Source organism: Suricata suricatta, chromosome 1, assembly GCF_006229205.1.
Source record: "Suricata suricatta isolate VVHF042 chromosome 1, meerkat_22Aug2017_6uvM2_HiC, whole genome shotgun sequence".
In the NCBI taxonomy this organism is placed as follows: domain Eukaryota; kingdom Metazoa; phylum Chordata; class Mammalia; order Carnivora; family Herpestidae; genus Suricata; species Suricata suricatta.
Window position 1 is genome coordinate 115,647,618 of NC_043700.1, and position 18,537 is coordinate 115,666,154.

The following is an 18,537-nucleotide window of genomic DNA, read 5'->3' on the forward strand; positions in this document are numbered from 1 at the left end:
TTCTCTATTATCTTCTATTTTGCAATAAGAGGAAAAAGTAAAAGAAAATCCTCTTCAAATAAGAGCTGGGAGAAATGCAGTTGGCAGCCGAAATATGGGAATACAAATCACATGAGAAATGGGCAGAGCTACGTATCACAGCAGCAAAAGAGGAAAGTGATTGGAGAATAAAAAGGCAAGAAGAATATTTATTCAAAGGCAGATCATTACAGGACATTGAGCACTCTGGATAGAAGTCGAAGAGACTCTTAAGTCAGAAAGAAACTTCCAAGGGTAGTTTGCCAAAGAAAAAATGGGCACCAAGGGCAAAGTAAGCAAATATACTGTTTCTTATTCTTGTTTGTCTCTTTATAATTTTGCTTAAAGAAGCTACCTTCAGAATTACTCTCAGAAAGCAGCATTTTAAAACTGAGCAAAAGAATTTAAGTGAAATTACTGAGGAATTCCTACTAGGAATTTAAGGAAATTACTGAGGATTTTCCAAAATGCTTACTACAAGAGTATAAGTTAAATATTATTTACAAAGGCAAAAGAAAAAAGAGATTTGAGTAACTATGCCTTAACAAAAAATACAATTTGCATTTGTTAGAAGTTAGAGAAAAGTATAGAAAATATTTACAGTATATTAAAAAGTAGAAAAAATAATTATAAAATATTACATAAAATATTATCTCATTTAGGAATACTGAAAAAATTTACCTCAAAATCAAAAAATAAGAGATGAAATTATAGGTGGATTTTGTTTCTTTTGTTCTTATTTGAACTTTGATACTTTCTATAATTTATATTGTATGTGCAATAAGACTAATGATATTTAAAAACATAAACTCAAGGGGCGACTGGGTGGCTCAGTTGGTTAGGTGACTGACTCTTGCTTTCAGGTTAGGTCATGATTTCAGCTCAGGTCATGATCTCATGGTTCATGGGATCAACCCCACAGGAGGCTCTGCACGGGCAGTGCTTCTCTCTCCCAAAATTAAATCAATTTAAATATATATAAATATATAAATTCAAAACTGCATAATAGCTATCAAAATTATGTATTTGTGTGGTCAAAAACTGGGAACAGCCTACCAAAAGCAAACAGTAGCATTAGAATCGAGGATTATAGATTTGTTTCTTTCTACCTTATTTCCTTTTTTTTAGTTTATTTATTTATTTTGAGAGAGAGAGTAAGCAGGGGAGGGACAGAGAGAGGAGGGGAGAGAGTGAATCCCAAGTAGTCTCCATACTGTTAGTGCAGACCCCCACACAAAGCTCAAACTCACAACCCTGAAATCATGACCTGAACTAAAAACAAGAGCCAGACTTTACCAACTCAGCCACCCAGGCTCCCCTCCACCTCTTTCAATGTTACATATATTTAAATTTTTAAATATAATATTAATTAATCACATCTTATATAACTACATATTAACTATACAATTAATCTCCCTTTCTTTCCCCATCTCCACCTCTTTCTCAGGTTATTAAATGCAAAGCAGCTGTTGCCCGGGAAGCAGGCAAGCCCCTCTGCATAGAAGAGATTGAGGTAGCTCCCCCCAAGGCTCATGAAGTTCGCGTCCAGGTGAGCGCAGACTTTTTCTAGATAGGACAGAGAAGGCACTGAGTGCAGACATAGGGTCACACCTATGTGGTATGACCAAGAGCACCTGGAGTTTCCCCTGTGGCAGAATTACATTTATATGTCCAGATAGAAACAGGCATTATCCCAGGATAATTATTAAAGATCAGTTGTTATTAATAACAGGTTTAAAATTCAATTGAACTATCTTAAATTAATCACTAGCCCTGAGAATCAGACAAAGGAATTCACTTCAGATTAGAATTAATTAGGTTTTGTTTTCTAGTTGCTACTTATCGCAAAGTGTTATTAAAAGGAAGATAGAAAATTTGGTTCAGGGGCGCCTGGGGGGCTCAGTTGGTTAAGCCTCCGACTTCGGCTCAGGTCAGATCTCACGTTCATGGGTTCGAGCTCCGCGTCGGGCTCTGTGCTGACAGCTAGCTCAGTGCCTGGAGCCTGCTTCTGGTTCTGTGTCTCCCTCTCTCTCTGACCCTCCCGCTCTCATGCTCTGTCTCTCTCTGTATCAAAAATAAAAATAAAACATTAAAAAAAATTTTTTACAAAAATTTGGTTCAAAGCAAGGGAGAAGGAAGACCCAAAGTGCTGCCCAGCGCAGTATAAGGGGTTCAATGCCCAGAGGAGGGGCAGAGGTGGGTCAGCAGGGAAAAGACGCTGCGCAGAGCCTACAGGGCCCTCAGACTGAAAGCCATCTCCATTTCCCCGCAGCTGGCGCAGCTTACATTTCTTCTGAGGACAGTACAGGTTTATACATGAGGATGAATAAGATATCCTTGCCAACAGAATCTTGAATAGTAAGGGATATGTTAGCAATTGAGACATTCCTTTATCTGATATCTCTTTTAACTATAAAGATTTTATTACCTCTATTTCCTTTCATGTAACTTTGCACCAGCCCTGAAACCCGTGTTCCCTCCATTCCCTCTGCCTAAAAGATTTTGTTTAATTTTTCCCTACTACCTTTGATTTCTCCTCTCCTCAAGACAGTAATTGGCAATTCTCTTTGTAGGATTTCCCAGCAACAGTGAAAGTTAGAAAAGAAAGGTTTATTATTTAGAGCAAAAGAATATATGCTGATATTTTTTACTGTTCTCCCCACTCCCCCAGATGTGTAACTCTTTTATTGAGCTCTAGGAATGTTGTAAAGTTTCAAGGCGACATTGGGCCTAAAACTAGCCTAACAACCCTAATGACACAATGACAGAAACAGGACTCAAGTCTGTGATTGCCTTGCAGATCATCGCCACTGCCCTGTGCCACACTGATGCCCATCCTATCAATCCTAAATTTAAAGAGGCCCTCTTCCCAGTGATCCTTGGCCATGAGGGTGCAGGAATTGTGGAAAGTGTTGGGCCAGGAGTGACCAATTTCAAACCAGGTACGCCTTTTCCTGATTCCGGTTAAATGGAAATGTCAGGATATTTCTTGGCTTTGCATGCTATTTATATAGGGGATATATATATTCTGATCTCTAGATAGATCAGAACCATCTTTTTCAAAGACAAACTAAGACAGGTAATCACAGTCTAACAATGGGACAGAATATTTGAAATCAGAACTGATAAAATTCGGAAAATAGGGCCATTTTATTCACATGGAGCATTGAGAAGCTGCCCTGTGCAGCGACCCACAAAGTGGGGCACAAATGAACATTTATAACAACCTCCTCTAAGAAAACAGAAAACCAATTCAATATTACAAAGAATTTAAAGAATGAGGATGTACAGTCAGCTTAAGTGAGAAATATTATATATGTAAATATTAGCTTATGTGTCTTTTTGAAACTTTGTAACATAAAAATAATATGTAAATGGAACATGCCAATGGCTGAGATTTTTTACTTCCTGTTTTATAAAATATTCACAAAATACTGGAATACAGGCTCTGTAATACTCACTTATCAAGTGAGATGAACTACATCATTCTTTTCTGCTTTAATGAGATTGCTCCAAATGAAGAAGTATATTAAATTCCATTCCAAACAAGATCAGAGAAACAAATTGCTCCATAAGTTTTGCGTTCATGAAATGGTCTGGCCAATGCAGTCTTAGCTCTGCCACTTACTGGCTGTGTGACCTCTACCAATGAAGACACTTTTCTGGGACACAGTTGAGATTTCTGTTTTCTAATGTGGAGAGAAAAGATACCCATCTCAAAGGACAGTTCTGAGAATTAAATGATATGGATGAGCAGTTAGAAGGGTGCCTAGCACATACTAAATGTTGAAAAATGTTAATTATCATTATTGGATGGTGGTCATCAGAGGAAAGAAGCCATAATTCAGTTGAATTTGAGTAAAAATAGAAAAATAGAGAATTTGAAAGTGAACTTTCAAATTAAAGTTTAATCTCCATATCCTGCCTGTTACTGTCCGCCTCTCCTATTTTAAAAAGATGCTCTACTCTCTATTCCCTACAGGGTGTTTAGAAATGTAAAACAAGAAAAAATAATAGTCATGCTGCAGAAAGTTGCAATAACAGCATAGCCTGAGACAGGACTCTGCAGCTAGTGGTATCAATGCAGATTTGTTGCCTGACTGTCTGCAGGAAAAAAAACCAAAACCACCAATAGTCAATACTTGGGGAAACCAGCAATCTTGTAGAGTAACAAAATATTGTAGCCCTCTATACTTGCTGCTGAATATAAAATGTATATCATAAAAAATGGTGTTTCCCACTGATGCATCTGGTAGAAACTATTTACAAGCTATATCTTACGCACCATCCAACATATGGCCTTTCTTTGCAGGTGACAAAGTAATTCCACTCTACATGCCTCAATGTAGAAAATGCAAGCTCTGTCTGAGCCCACTCACAAATTTCTGTACGAAACTCAGGTAAGCTCTATACACTATTAGTAAGAATATGAATTGGCATATATATTTGGGGAAGTACACTGGAAATACCTAGATGAAATTTCTATCCACCAATTCTAGTCCTGGGTGTATCCAAAGAAACATGCTAGAATGTTCACTGTAACATTATCTATAACAGCAATTAAAAATAGCCTAATGTCCACCAATAAGAGAATGGATTAAGAAAGTGCTATGTAGTAACATGGCGAAATACTATATAACAATGAAAAGGGCTAAACTTGATCTACATAAAACAACATAGAATAATCTCACATAATGTTAAGGGAAAGAAGCAAGTTGCTGACAAATATATTTAGTATCATATATAAAATAATACCATATACAGTATAATTTATGGTTACATGTATATGTACTAAAGGTATAAATACATCACTGGAATGAAAAATGCCAAACTCAAAATAGTAGCTACTACCACAGGAGATGAGAGAGGGATGAAATGAGGCTCAGTAAAGTAATTTATTCCAAGGCCAAACAGATAAAAGTCTTAGAACTAGATTTTGAGGGGCACCTGGGTAGCTCAGTTGGTTGAGTGTCCGACTTTGGCTTAGGTCATAATCTCACAGTTTGTGAGTTCAAGCCTCATGTCCAGCTCTGTGCTGACAACTCAGAGCCTGTAGCATGCTTTGGAGTCTGTCTCCCTCTCTCTTCCCCTCCCTGCTCACACTCTGTCTCTCTGTCTCTGTCTCTCTCTCTCTCTCAAAAATAAATAAACATTAAAAAATTTTTTTAAAGAACTAGATTTTTAACATGCAGACTCCAAAGTCCAAAATCTTTATCACCTTATTTTTTAATGAGACTACAGAAAAATCTATTTGTCCTTAATGCTAATTGAGGCTAGTTATTTCAGAAGCTAAAATTGTACTTCTCTTATATCTAATCACTATGCCTTAATTTCCTTGTCTATAAAATGGAAATAATAATAATGCTTATTTCACAGGGTTCTTGTGGATATTTAAAGAATATACCCTTTTGCAAACTCTTAATGAAATAATAGATTTTGGCAATGACCATAAATTCTTTTTAACATCACAAAAAGACAGATAATAAGGTTTTATATGCCACCAGATGAAAATACACGACACTGCCTTTGAAATATTCCTACAAAAATATAAAACCTGAATTAAATCAACCAGTTAGATTGAAAACGCTAGTTTAGAAGAAATACAAGGATGGCGAAACATGTTAAACCCCATTACAGGAATGTAATCAGAAAAATCCAGAATGAGAAAAACTCTACAGAACAATGACTGTTTCTTCAACAAATAAATTGTAAAGAAAAAATGAGAGAAGGGAGAATCTATAAATAAAAAAGACTTAACAGACATATCATCCAAATGCAGTAGGTCAACCTAAAAGAATCTATCTTTCTGAGATACATACTAAAATATTTACAAATGAAATAGTAATGTCTGAGGTTTAATACGAAATAGTCCCATGGGGGAGAGTGGGTGCTGGCGGGGATGGCAGGTAATAGAAGATATCAGCCATGAACTGGGATATGGTTGCACAGATATTCAACAACCTAGACTTTTCTACTTTTATGTATAGTTGAGTTTCCCATTACAGTTGTTTTAAGAATCGATACATGTAAACCTCTAAGAGTTTCTGACCTATAAAAAGTATTCAATAAAAAGTGTATTATCTTTAAACTACTTCTGATTATATTTATGTAAAAAGTCATTTTCTCAATTTTTCTCTCATAAAATTGTCATAACAAACACATAATGCCCAGAAATTTTTTTCAGGAATGTAATCAGTGGTTCATTTACATTCTCTTTTGTGTGTCTTTTTTTTTTTTTAAATTTTCTAGTCTAGTCAAAAATCCTATTGTTGATCAAGAACTAATGGATGACAAAACCAGCAGGTTTACCTGCAAAGGAAAACCAATTTACCATTTCATGGGGACCAGCACCTTCACTCAGTTCACCGTAGTGTCAGATATTAATCTTGCCAAAATTGATGATGATGCAAATTTAGAGAGAGTTTGTCTGTTTGGATGCGGGTTTTCCACTGGCTATGGAGCTGCAATCAACACTGCCAAGGTAAAGGGGTAATCAACCACCAGGCTGCATAAAACAGGACTGACTAGGAGATAGCGTGATAAATCAGCTAATTATCTTTAAGCCCTCGCTCTGTAATTTATTACCTCTGTGATTTTAGGCAAGTTCTTAACCTCTCTACGCCCATCTCTCTGCAATAAAATCTCTTACAAATAGCTATAGGGATATTACATTATATTGCAAATGTAAGATACCTTGCCCGGCAGCTGGCATGTAGTTGGCACCTGGTCTAGGTTAATTTCTTTTCCCTATACTGATATGCTACCTTATAGATCATCCCTGCCTTAAACACAGCATGCTTAAATAAGTCCCTTAAATAGGAATGCTCATCCTGGGACAGCAGATCCAGCCAAGAGGCAACCGAAACTACAGAAACCCCGAGCCATCTCCATATAGCCACCTCTGCTTCCTTGACCCTGCAGATTTCTCTCCCTCAAACTGTGGTAATTCATCTCTTCTTCTTATCCCGCCCATTTGTGGCTCCAAGAGAGTGTCTCAGGTGGCAGCCCCAACGGCGGCAAGATGCATCCCTGGAAACGCATATTAGAATTTAGAAGCCTTCACAAAACTTTAATGAGAGACTGGAGAGATGTCACTATCATTTGGACGCCTCAAACAACCCCCTTATTTAAACCTTCTTGACATCACTCCTCATCCCATGAGTTCAAACTGCAAAGAGCAACCAGAGTGATCTTTCTAAACAACAAATCTGAAGATTTCATTGCCCTTTCATTATTCCCCCTTTCCATCAGGGCTAGTGATTCTCCCTAATTCTTCCTTTGCAGACTCACTGTTCCCCCAGGCCTGACCCTCAGTCTCCAGGCCCTAATCACTGTGTCCCCTGGGATTTACATACCTGGTTCCCTACAGCCATGCCTAGAAAGCTCCCCTACCTCTTCTGGCTGACTCCATTTTTTTACCATCTCCTATCAGAAACCCTCCAGCCTCTCAGGCAGACATTAGGTGTTCCTCCTAGTTTTCCCTAAAGTATCTGTGTTTATCCCTGTCTTCCTTCCTATCACAGTATGAAAAAATTTCTCATTTATTTCTCTTTCCTATTAGACTATTTACTCCTTGAGGGCAACAACTCTCTTATTAATTGTGATGTTTCCAGAGCCTAGCCCTGTGCCTGGCACATAGTAGGAGCTTAATAATTTTTTTTTTGATGAATGAAGCTAGGTTCACATGCAACCCTTAAAAATCTTTTTCTTTTGGGGGGGTACAACTGAGCGAGGAGCAGAGACAGAGAATCCTACAAGGGGCAGTCCCACAAGGGACAGAGCAGGGTGTTTAGGGGGAGAGAAAGAGAGAATCAGGGCTCACCCAAAGCAGGGCTTGAGCTCACCTGATACAGGGCTCCAGCTCACCTAATATGGGCTCGAACTCATGAACCATGAGATTATGACCTGAGCAGAAGTCAGATGCTTAACGACTGAGACACCTAGGTGCCCAAGCCCTAAAAGTCTTGATGAGGCTTGGTTCTCAGCTTTGAAATCCAAATACTCCTTTTTTCAGGTTACCCAGAGGTAGTAGAGTATCAAGGAAATGCACTCAGCCTAACCAAAATAAGAGGCTGATCTAGTGGGCAGAATATCAAGAGAAGACTTTTCACTGGGAATTATATCAACCAAGCAGACAGGAATGCTACTTTTGGCTATCAGTGTATTATTCTCTCCAAAAATTCATTCATTTATTCATTCATTCATTGATAAAAATTAAAAATCATAAGTGAAGTCAGACTATATTCTGAAGGCTCCCAGAGGAAAGGTGTTAACTGAGTGGTGGTAACCTTTGTAACCTTAGTAGATAGTGTTGAAAGAATTATTGCTCTTTGGGCCACTCACTTCTGTCTGGACTCCATACAGACCATCACCTTCTACTACTCTAGTCTTTCTGCAGGGATATAACACTAGAGATTCAGCAACAATTTTCTTTTAAATCCAATTCAAGTTGACATCAACTGCCAGGACCTGTTCTCACTGTTGAGGAACAGTGAAACCACCTCACAGGATCCTTAGAGAAGAGAAATGGATCTGATAGGAACAAGTTAAGGGAAGTAAAATATCACTAATTCTAGCCCAAAGGCTAGAGCTTTAGTAAAGTTTAATTTCCTTCTGCAAAGAAAAGTGATGACACAACTCTGTATAATTATTGGGAAACCGGCACCCAGCGTCACCAGAAGTCCTAGTTCCTTTTAATTGTCTTGCATCATTTATTGCCACATTAATCACGTTTCACAGAGATCTTTGGAAGCATGAAAATATTTTTCACAGTGTTGTCTACAAATAGGTAATCATCCACTATATATTACTCTATTTCCAAATTGGGGGAAGGAGTACTTTATAGTGACCCTCCTCCTAGGACCACAATCAACGGTACTTTTACACACAGTGGTCCAGCTGTTTAACACAAGTAATATAGTATATTCAATTTATACTCTGCTGGGAGCTGTGTATAACACTGCCTCAATAAGAAAAATGCATTTCTACTTTTGATGACACTTACAAGCAAACTTTTGAACACAGTCGGTAGGGAGACCTATTTGGACATACACTAAACACATGGCACAATATTACAGTAAATAGCACATCTGTGTATATAGAACATATTATGAATATTTGTAAAAATTATATTTTATTTCCCCCTGAGTAGCAAAAGTCAGTATATGCATGCCTAATATTAAGCATAAATTATAGTAAGAGATACACATTTTCTCTATTCCTTAATAGTTTTGTTTCCAATTTAGAATGTATCAGTACTTCCCTTGGGCAGATTCCTCTTTCCCTTTTGTTTATGTTTTAATTCGAACAGTTTCCCATCATCATTAGAAAATATTAATTGAGTATCTCTCTGCCACTATACCACTCTACATAATAACATATTCCAATTACAGCAACTTTCCTTATCATCTTGTATATTCAGTTTCTATTTAATTCGATGCAAAAAACAGTTATTAAAGACCCAATACACAGAACACTTTTAATAGCAAAGAGAAAATATGTGAAAGAAAATATGACATAAAGAACTTACAGTCTTGAAGAAACTCACACACAAATACAAAACCAAACAATCGAGGCAGATTATAAATTACACAATATAGAAAAAACAAAAAGGAAATATAGGAAACTAAAAGAAATATGGATTTCATTCCATGTAGATTAATTGGTGGTTTGGAATCCAAGTTAATTCACACTTAGAGAAATACTGGTGCTCATTCAAAACTGAGTATAACACTAATACAACCAAATAAAGCATATTAAAAATATAAATTACTTGTGATCTATTTTAAAAAAATAATAACCCTTTAAAATGTGTGGGTTTTAAATTTTTGTGCTGACAACACTAAAGGGAACAGGAAAACAAAGGGATTATTTTCACTTGGGCTTATTCCTTATTATTAGATGACCATTCTAATGGCATTCATCTCCAAATTTAGCCAATGATTCATCCACTTTTATATTGACAGATTTTGCCCATTGGCTAGATCATTTAGTTTTATGATAGACAGTCTTTCATTTATATGCTCCTGCCCCACCTTGCTCTCTCCATTTGAAAAAAGTAAGACCACTTCCTTTAACAGTTAGCTTAGGGACACCTGGGTGGCTCAGTCAGTAGAGTGTCTGACTCTTGATTTCAGCTCAGCTCATGATCTCACAGTCACAGCATCAAGTCTCCTCATTGGGCTCCATGCTGAGCGTAGAACCCGGTTAGGATTAGGATTCTCTTTCTCTTTTTCTCTTTTTCTCTTTCTCTTTCTCTCTCTCTCTCTCTCTCTCTCTCTCTCTCTCTCCCCCCCCTTTCTCCAGCTCACACACTCTCTCTTAAAAAATTAAAAAATAAAAAAAACATTTTTAAAGAATTTATCATCTTCCTGCCTGCAGGTGACCCCTGGTTCCACTTGTGCCATCTTTGGCCTAGGAGGTGTTGGTCTTTCTGCTATAATGGGTTGTAAAGTAGCAGGAGCTTCCAGAATCATAGCTATTGACATCAACAGTGAGAAGTTCACAAAGGCCAAAGCCCTTGGAGTCACTGACTGCCTCAATCCTAGAAACCTACATAAACCAATTCAGGAGGTCATCATTGAAATGACCAATGGAGGGGTGGATTTTGCCCTTGACTGTGCAGGTGGACCTGAAGCCATGGTATGTATATTTTCAATAATATTATATGATAAATTATTACTTATTAACATGAATAAACATTGGCAATATGTATATATTGATAGTTAGGTTGTATTTAATATTAATATGTTTATGTATGTATATAAATTATATACTTACATGGACAATATTAGTATTAACTATTAGGTTACATGATGTATTGTTATTAATATTTAATAACAAGTATTACTTAGTAGAGTATTAATATTTCTGTATATTCTTCCACATGAAAATCACCAAAAAGATAAGAGAAAATTAAAACATAAAAATTTTAAAAGAATTCTGCCTATGAGAAATTTGAAAGAAAAGGCAGATTTAGAAAAGGAAGGAGACAGAGGGTCACATGTGACTCCTAACAGCTGGAGGTATCCACTCCCAACTAAAATCAGAGAAGGGAGAGGTTAGCAATTTACAAGCAATCCAGTTCTGTCCATCAGATCTCGGTATGGGCTACAAAATTAGATTGAAATCACATATTAAACACACACACACACACACACTGCAAAATTAAAGGTAGATCTTTTTCCCTAAACAATTCTGTATCAGTCAGATTTCTTCTCTCAAGACGACCTACATAATTTGCAGTCCCTTCTAGGCACAGGCCCTCCGACTGCACTGGCTGCAGGCCCACAAAGCCAGCCCTGTCTATTCTACTCAAGTAAGTGGAATAAATCAACCACACAGACAACACCCGGAGAAGTTGGCCTGCCAGACTGCCCAGCCTCATTCTCCAGCAAATGTTCACTTCATGCCTATCTGTGCAAATACACTAAGTAGAGTTTTGCTTTGTTTTATGAGATGACCAAAGAATTCATCAACAAATGATCTGCCCATGGAGTCTTCTTCATGAGTGAGGATCTGTGCAGTAGCTATGATACCATGCCCTTTATTTACGACTTCATTCAGCATGGCTCCCAAAACCCTCCTCTGGGGAGATTATAAAAAATAGAATTCTGGGGGCACCTGGGTGGCTCCGTCAGTTAAGTGCCCAACTCTTGATTTTAGCTTAGGTCATGGTCTCATGGTTTGTGAGTATGAGCCCCACATTGGGCTCTGCACTGGCCAAACTCAAAATAAAGCAGTGCAGAGCCTGCTTAGGATTCCCTCTCTCCCTCTCTCTGTCCTTCTCCCACTCGCATGTGCATGGATTCTCTCTCTCCCTTTCTCTCAAAATAATTTTTACAAAACAAAAATTTTAAACCAATTGAATTCTGTACTTCAGCCTCCCAGCAGCAGGCTCCGAGCAGTTCTTCCCCTTGGTTCATACCCTACTGATGCATTTCCCAGAAGAGAATGGAAATGGGGAAGAGCTGCTGAGAGCATCAGCCTCCTTGCCTCGGTCTTTCCTCTCAGAATGTTTTCATTGTAATAATGTAACTGCTTAACAGAGAGTCTGGTAGGTAATAAGCACTCAATAAATGTCAGCTGTTACTCAAAATTCATGCATTAAGGTCCCTTATCCTGCACGTGCTCCCCTGTGTGCAATGCTTCAGACCCTGCTTTTTTTTTTTTTAATGTTTCTTATTTATTTTTGAGAGACAGAGAGAGACAGCGTGAGCAGGGGAGAGTCAGAGAGAGAAGGAGATACAGAATCTGAAGCAGGCTCCAGGCTCTGAGCTAGCTGTCAGCACAGTGCCCGACCCAGGGCTCAAACCCACAAACCGTGAGATCATGACCTGAGCCGAAGCTGGACGCTTAACCAACTGAGCCACCCAGGTGCCCCTAGACCCTGCTTTTTTCACTGTCCTTGGCATCTGCAACTTGCAGTGTGCCACAATATTCCCCCACTTTCCACAGCTCAAACTTTTTACAAACATTGAAATTCAACCCATTGACCTTATTTTTCTAGTACAGAGATTCTCAACACTGGCTGCACTTTAGAAATGCCTGAAGAGTTGTTATTGTTACTGTTTAATACCAGTGAAATACCCCAGGATAGTCTCAAGAGTCTAGGGCTCAGATATCAATATTTTTTACAAATTACTCAAGTTGAGAACCACCTGAACTAAATAAAACTTGGCAAGTTCTATTATTTTAAGTTATGGAATAGAATTATACCAGAGAATCCAAATAAAAGAGAGATTTAATCACAAAAGGATCAGCTACCTACCCGTCCACCAAGTTTCCATTACTAAGGAAAGCTAAATTTCTCAGTTGTAGAGGAGATTCCACTAATGGCTGTGAAATTGAATTCAACGACCTCTAGTGTGCTAAACCAGCCTTATGAATCCAACAGAACAATCAGAAAGTTACAATTGACAATATTACAAAGTTTTGAAAAGTAAAAGTAATTCTCATCAAAAATTGTCAGAGACTTCTAAATAAAACCCTCTTTCGCATATATTACTTATTTTTACTTAAGTCATCATTAGGGAGATTAATTTCTTGCTTGGAGCAAAGTTCCAAAAATGTAGAAAAGGCAAAAAGGAAAAAAGAATTTAAACAAAATAGTAAATGAGAGTCAATGTAACTAGCGACCTTGAGGTAACAAGTAGTCCCTATGGATTTTCCCCTCTCCATTGATCTCTCTATACAGCATAAACAAAAATATTTCTGCCCAATAAAAAGTACACACCGTAGAAGAGTTGCTGTTTAGAAATGTTATGAATTATCAAAAGGATAAATAAGTATGTATTCAAATAAAAATTTGAAAACACATTCTAAAAGTTCTAGGTCATTGCATTTTCCATCACTAGTAAGATAAACAGAGAGAAGGGGGAGAATTTATAGTACTTCAAATTGCCTCTTTCATACAGTGATCAGTGATGAACAAAAGCTGTGCTTCCTACTGGACTTCTGTAATAGCAAAAATTGCCCCAATAGGTCAGAATTAAGCTGAGCAGTGACTATGGTAAGGGATATAAAACAAACTTTACACTTTTCTTAAGATTAATCTCAGGGCACCTGGGTGGTTCAGTCGGTTAAGCATCTAACTTAGCTAAATAATATAGGGAAGCAGATGAAATTTTTTTGAGAAGTAGCCAGTGTCAGATTTTGTTGAACTGTTCTGCCCTCTGTTTTAAATAGCATTTTTTTTGACCCTACCTGGGGATCTACTAAGTTTATAGTGTGTACCTAATTTCGTGGGCTCTAATAAATACTTACTCAGCCTCTCTCTCTTCATGACTTCAAAGATTGGTTTTATACATGTAGAACCACAAATATTTTAGAACATCCCCACAACAGATTACCAAAAACTTGGTTAGAGGGGCACCTGGTGGCTCAGTCAGTTAAGCATCCAACTTCCGCTCAGGTCATGATCTCATGGTTCGCGGGTTCAAGCCCCGTGTCAGGAGCCTACTTCAGATTCTGTGTCTCCCTCTCTCTCTGACCCTCCCCTGCTCACACTGTCCCTCTCTGTCTCTCAAAAATAAATAAAAAACATTTAAAAAAAAAAAAGAAAACTTAGTTAGAGTTTATCATATCTTCTAGAGATGTTTCCTAACTTCACATATGTTCATGTTTCTTGATAGGCAATGATACACATTCCAGGTTCAGCATAACCATGGTATTAAATAGAACAAAATAATACATTGTTTCTTTTCAATATCTTTTTGGATGAAGCTCAAAATTTTAATGAATGTTCTATCTGAAACAGAACAATAGAGTCTCAAGCATCAATCAACAATACTATGACCATTTTAGCTTGAATAATCTTATCTTATATGCAGAGTTGTATACATTTGCTCTAAAGCACTGTGCATACCTACACTAGGGTTCATGTTCTACATTTTCTACTTACTCAATCCTTTTTGTTTGACCTTCCAGAGAGCAGCCCTGGACTGTACAAGAGCAGGTGGGGGAACATGTACTTTCATTGGGGTAGACTCTGAAATGAGAGGATTGACTGTATCTCCAGTGGAGCTCATAATGGGACGAACCATAAATGGAACATGCTTTGGTGGTGAGTTTTTTGGTTTTGTTTTGTTTTGTTTTGTTTTTTGCTCTCTTTTAATCTTCTCCATAATAGTACTCAAAGTCTTACAATGAAATTATTGAATAGAAAGGAAAGAAAATATTGTTTAAATATAGAGTGCCTAATAACATATCTAGAGACTGCACAAAAGCTCTTCTAGTATTATTTGAGGATAAACAAAGTTTGTATAAATGGATAACTACAATTTGCAAACTGAAGTTCATTTTGCATTTAAATGAACCAACACAAGAGGAACAAAAGGTAAGCTCTGACCAAACTAAGATAATTCCTTATCTAGAAATAGAACTAATCTTAACATTCCTTGTTAAGAAAAACTTTTAAGTAAATAAAAGTATAGAAAATCAGGGGCACGAGAGTGGCTCTGTTGATTGAGCGTCCAACTTAGGCTCAGGTCATGATCTCAGTCTGTGAGTTCAAGTCCCACATCAGGCTCTGTGCTGACAACTCAGAGCCTAGAGCCTGCTTCGGATTCTGTGTCTCCCCCTCTCTCTGTTCCTTCCCTGCTCATGCTCTGTCTCTCTGTCTCTCTTTCTCAATAATAAATAAATGTTAAAAAAATATTTTTGAAAATCAAAGATGGGAAGGATCATCTGTTTGAAGCAACCCAAATCTGACCTAGTAATTTCATTCACTCAACAAACTGATTAAACCACCTCTTGTCAAAACGCATGTCTTTACTTGGCATTCTGGCCAAATTACAGGTTGGAAAAGCATCGATTCTATGCCAAAGCTGGTTACTGACTACAAGAATAAGAAATTTGATCTGGATATATTGGTGACCCATACCCTACCTTTTGACAAAATCAATGAAGCATTTGACCTAATGAACCAAGGCAAAAGGTAAATTAACAGAGGGATAAGTGGTTCGAAAACCCCTTATGATGACTCTTTATTTGATGTTAAGAACCAACCAGTTTGTCTCTTCTGACAGTTTCCACATCATCACACTTACTTAAAAGATTAAAGAGTGGCCATGTGGGAAAAGAAAAGCTTCCTACTCTATCCATAATGTACACAGTCATACACTATTCTAATAAAGTGGTGATACAAACTGACCCAGAGTTTCCCTTTCACAAACAACTGTTAACTCAGTTGGGGCTGTTCTCTAGAAGGAAAGGTTTCCATAGTATAATATCAGGTCATCCCGGTGCAATATAGCCCGGGGTCTGGCATCATCATGCTTTGCAATTAACAAAGACGCCCACTCCAGGCCCTTCATTTTCAGAACCACGTGAAACCATGGATGCATGAGCAGTGAGTGGCCCTAACTCTTATTCTTTGTCACCAGTCTCCCTTCAGATATATTTTGGCCCACAGTTTTAGCTATTTTGGCATAGACACTGGCATAGTCCCTGAGAACTAATTTTAGAAATGTCCCAAATGGGGGACTGTAGCAGCTGGGGAGCAGGAGAGACTAGGATCAATGATTTTGGTTCAAATGATCAGTCACAGCCTTGGTCAACAGAAGCAACAGGCAAAACCACCAGAACCACTGTTTCATAGAGGAGATGCAGGACACAAGAGCATCTGACAAGACATCACAAAATGGGGAGTAGGGGCAAGGGAGGACCTAAAGTTAAATGACACGAGTTTGAAGGGGAAAATAAATGTTGCAAAAGAAGAAAATAAGTTCATGGTGTGAGGAGCCAGGCTACCTCCTTGAAAAGAAACTTGAGAAATTATTTCTACTGACATGAACTGTCTAATTTGGAAACACATTAGTGGCAATATATCAAAAATTAGTTCAAAAAAAAGAAAAAGAAAAAAACTACTGAAGCTACACAAAGTAAGTGTATAAACTCTGCACTATCTCGCACAATCTCCGTATCCCCATAAGGAGTGGTCCCTAAGTCAAGAGTTTGGAGCCTTTGAAACCTAAAACTCATAGCTCCTCCACCACCACCGCCTTCCCCCTAGAGTTCTCAGCCATGGAATATACCCATAAGGAGTGCTAAATGGCAGCCAAATGGGAATGGTGAATTACTTTAGTAATAGCTGGGCAAGTCCCCATACTCTGAAAGCGGGCCTGGTAATCAGTGGTAGAATGGAAGGCTGAGGGGTAGACAGGTGAATGAGGCCTCCTCCTTGCCCTCTGGCTCACTGAGAAGTCGGCATTCCTGCCCACTCAGCTGGAAAGGTGACAATGGAGAAAGCAGAGCATGGCACTTACCACACAGGTGTAGGAAACACAACTGAGGAGAGTCCCTCCTACTATACCAACTGCATGGCTGCAAGAAAGTAGAGAGAACGCAACACCCAGTTGGTCTTTTAAGGTGCAGTGACCCTGATTACTGGTAAGAAAAGGACACAGAGGTTCTCCTTCCACAGGGAGACAGATGTAGCTCCAGTCCCTGGGTGAAAAAAACACTTATGCATGGCAAACTGCCAGTGCCAGGGCTTCCCCAGCTCCAGCAGAAAGAGCCAACAGAATGGGTTCTCCGTCCTTGAGGCTCATCCCCTTCTTCGCTTCTACATTTTGAAGTGGTTACTCAGGATTTAGAACATTTAGGTTCTCAGAAAGCATCATGCCAACACAACAAGCAGTGACAAGTCCAAGACAGACACCTCACTACAACCTTATCGCGTTCTGCTCTCCAGCATCGTTGGCAGCACGGACCTCCCCCGGGGTCAGGTGAGAGTCCCCGACTCTTCCCAGCTTACTAGCACCATTACAAGGTAGTACTAATTCCAGGAGTGGAAGAGGATGACAAGATAAAGGAAATTAGGCTTAGTGAAGTAGATGTCTATAAAGTAAGATTAAAACCAAATCCTGAAATGAAAATACTGAAATTATTTGTGGGTTTGAGTTAAATTTGCCATAAAAATTATACTGACTATTGTCTTATTACTATTAACAGCATTCGAATAGTCCTGACCTTTTGAAGACATGACGACCTAACTGGAATACTATCTGACTGAATCTGAACCTGTCTGGTTAATTACATCCTATAACAATGAGCCAAGAATTGCCATGAATTTAAACAACTATTTACAGTAAACATCTCGACATCAAATAGTTATAAACATTATAGCATTTGTATCCATAAAATGATTAATATATCCTGCTGAGTAACTATGTTAACTGATGTGTTTATGAATAGAATTATATGATGAGAATTGTTTAGAACCCATTCTGGAGAGGTGGGAGTGGAGAATGAAGGGTAATAAGTAAAGCCAGATTGGCTATATGTTTATAATTTTTAAGGTTGGGTGATAAATATACAGGGTTCCATTATACTGCTCTCTGTATTTTTGTATATGTTTAAAATTTTCCATAATCAAAAAAATTTTAGTAGAAAAAATTACTGTTATATATGTATATGTAAGATACATACTACATTAAAATATGTCATATATATAAATTACTGTCACATAATTTCTGGGTTTCAATAAGCTACAAGTTAATCTTCAACTAAATAATTTCCTTTTTAACACCTGTTAATTTCCTTTCTCTTAGTCCTACTTTACCACCATGAACTATAATCACAAGTAGTGTGATATCAAAAGCTGTATAAATGAATATAGATATATTAAAAATAAAGATCTTTAAAAAGGAAAAACACATCTATACTCTCAAATTTCCGTCTCTATTAAATGCCCTTTTTTAGGGGCACTTGGGTGGCTCAGTTGGTTAAGCATCCGGCTTCCGCTCAGGTCATGATCTCACGGTTCGTGGGTTCGAGCCCCGCGTCAAGCTCTGTGCTGACAGCTAGCTCAGAGCCTGGAGCTACTTCAGATTCTAGGTCTCCCTCTCTCTCTGACCCTCCCCTACTCACACTCTGTCTCTCAAAAAAAAAAATTTTTAATTAAAAAAAATAAATGCCCTTTTCATCTTTGATAATAATTAAACATATAATGTTTAGAGCTTTAGAGTTTAATGATCTGTAATTTGCTCTAAGTATTTTTTATAGTCAGCAGAAAGT

General features: G+C 37.9%; 1 protein-coding gene across 1 annotated transcript; it reads left to right on the forward strand.

The window, feature by feature from the left end:
* The first annotated feature begins 227 nt into the window (after positions 1-227).
* On the forward strand, positions 228-18,178 carry ADH4 (alcohol dehydrogenase 4 (class II), pi polypeptide). Its single transcript, XM_029942804.1, has 9 exons — positions 228-310; positions 1,466-1,567; positions 2,819-2,960; positions 4,331-4,418; positions 6,268-6,499; positions 10,399-10,659; positions 14,446-14,581; positions 15,316-15,454; positions 17,473-18,178. The coding sequence occupies exons 1-9, from the start codon at positions 293-295 to the stop codon at positions 17,495-17,497; spliced, it is 1,143 nt and encodes a 380-aa protein (XP_029798664.1). The 5' UTR covers positions 228-292; the 3' UTR covers positions 17,498-18,178.
* Positions 18,179-18,537: the final 359 nt, after the last annotated feature.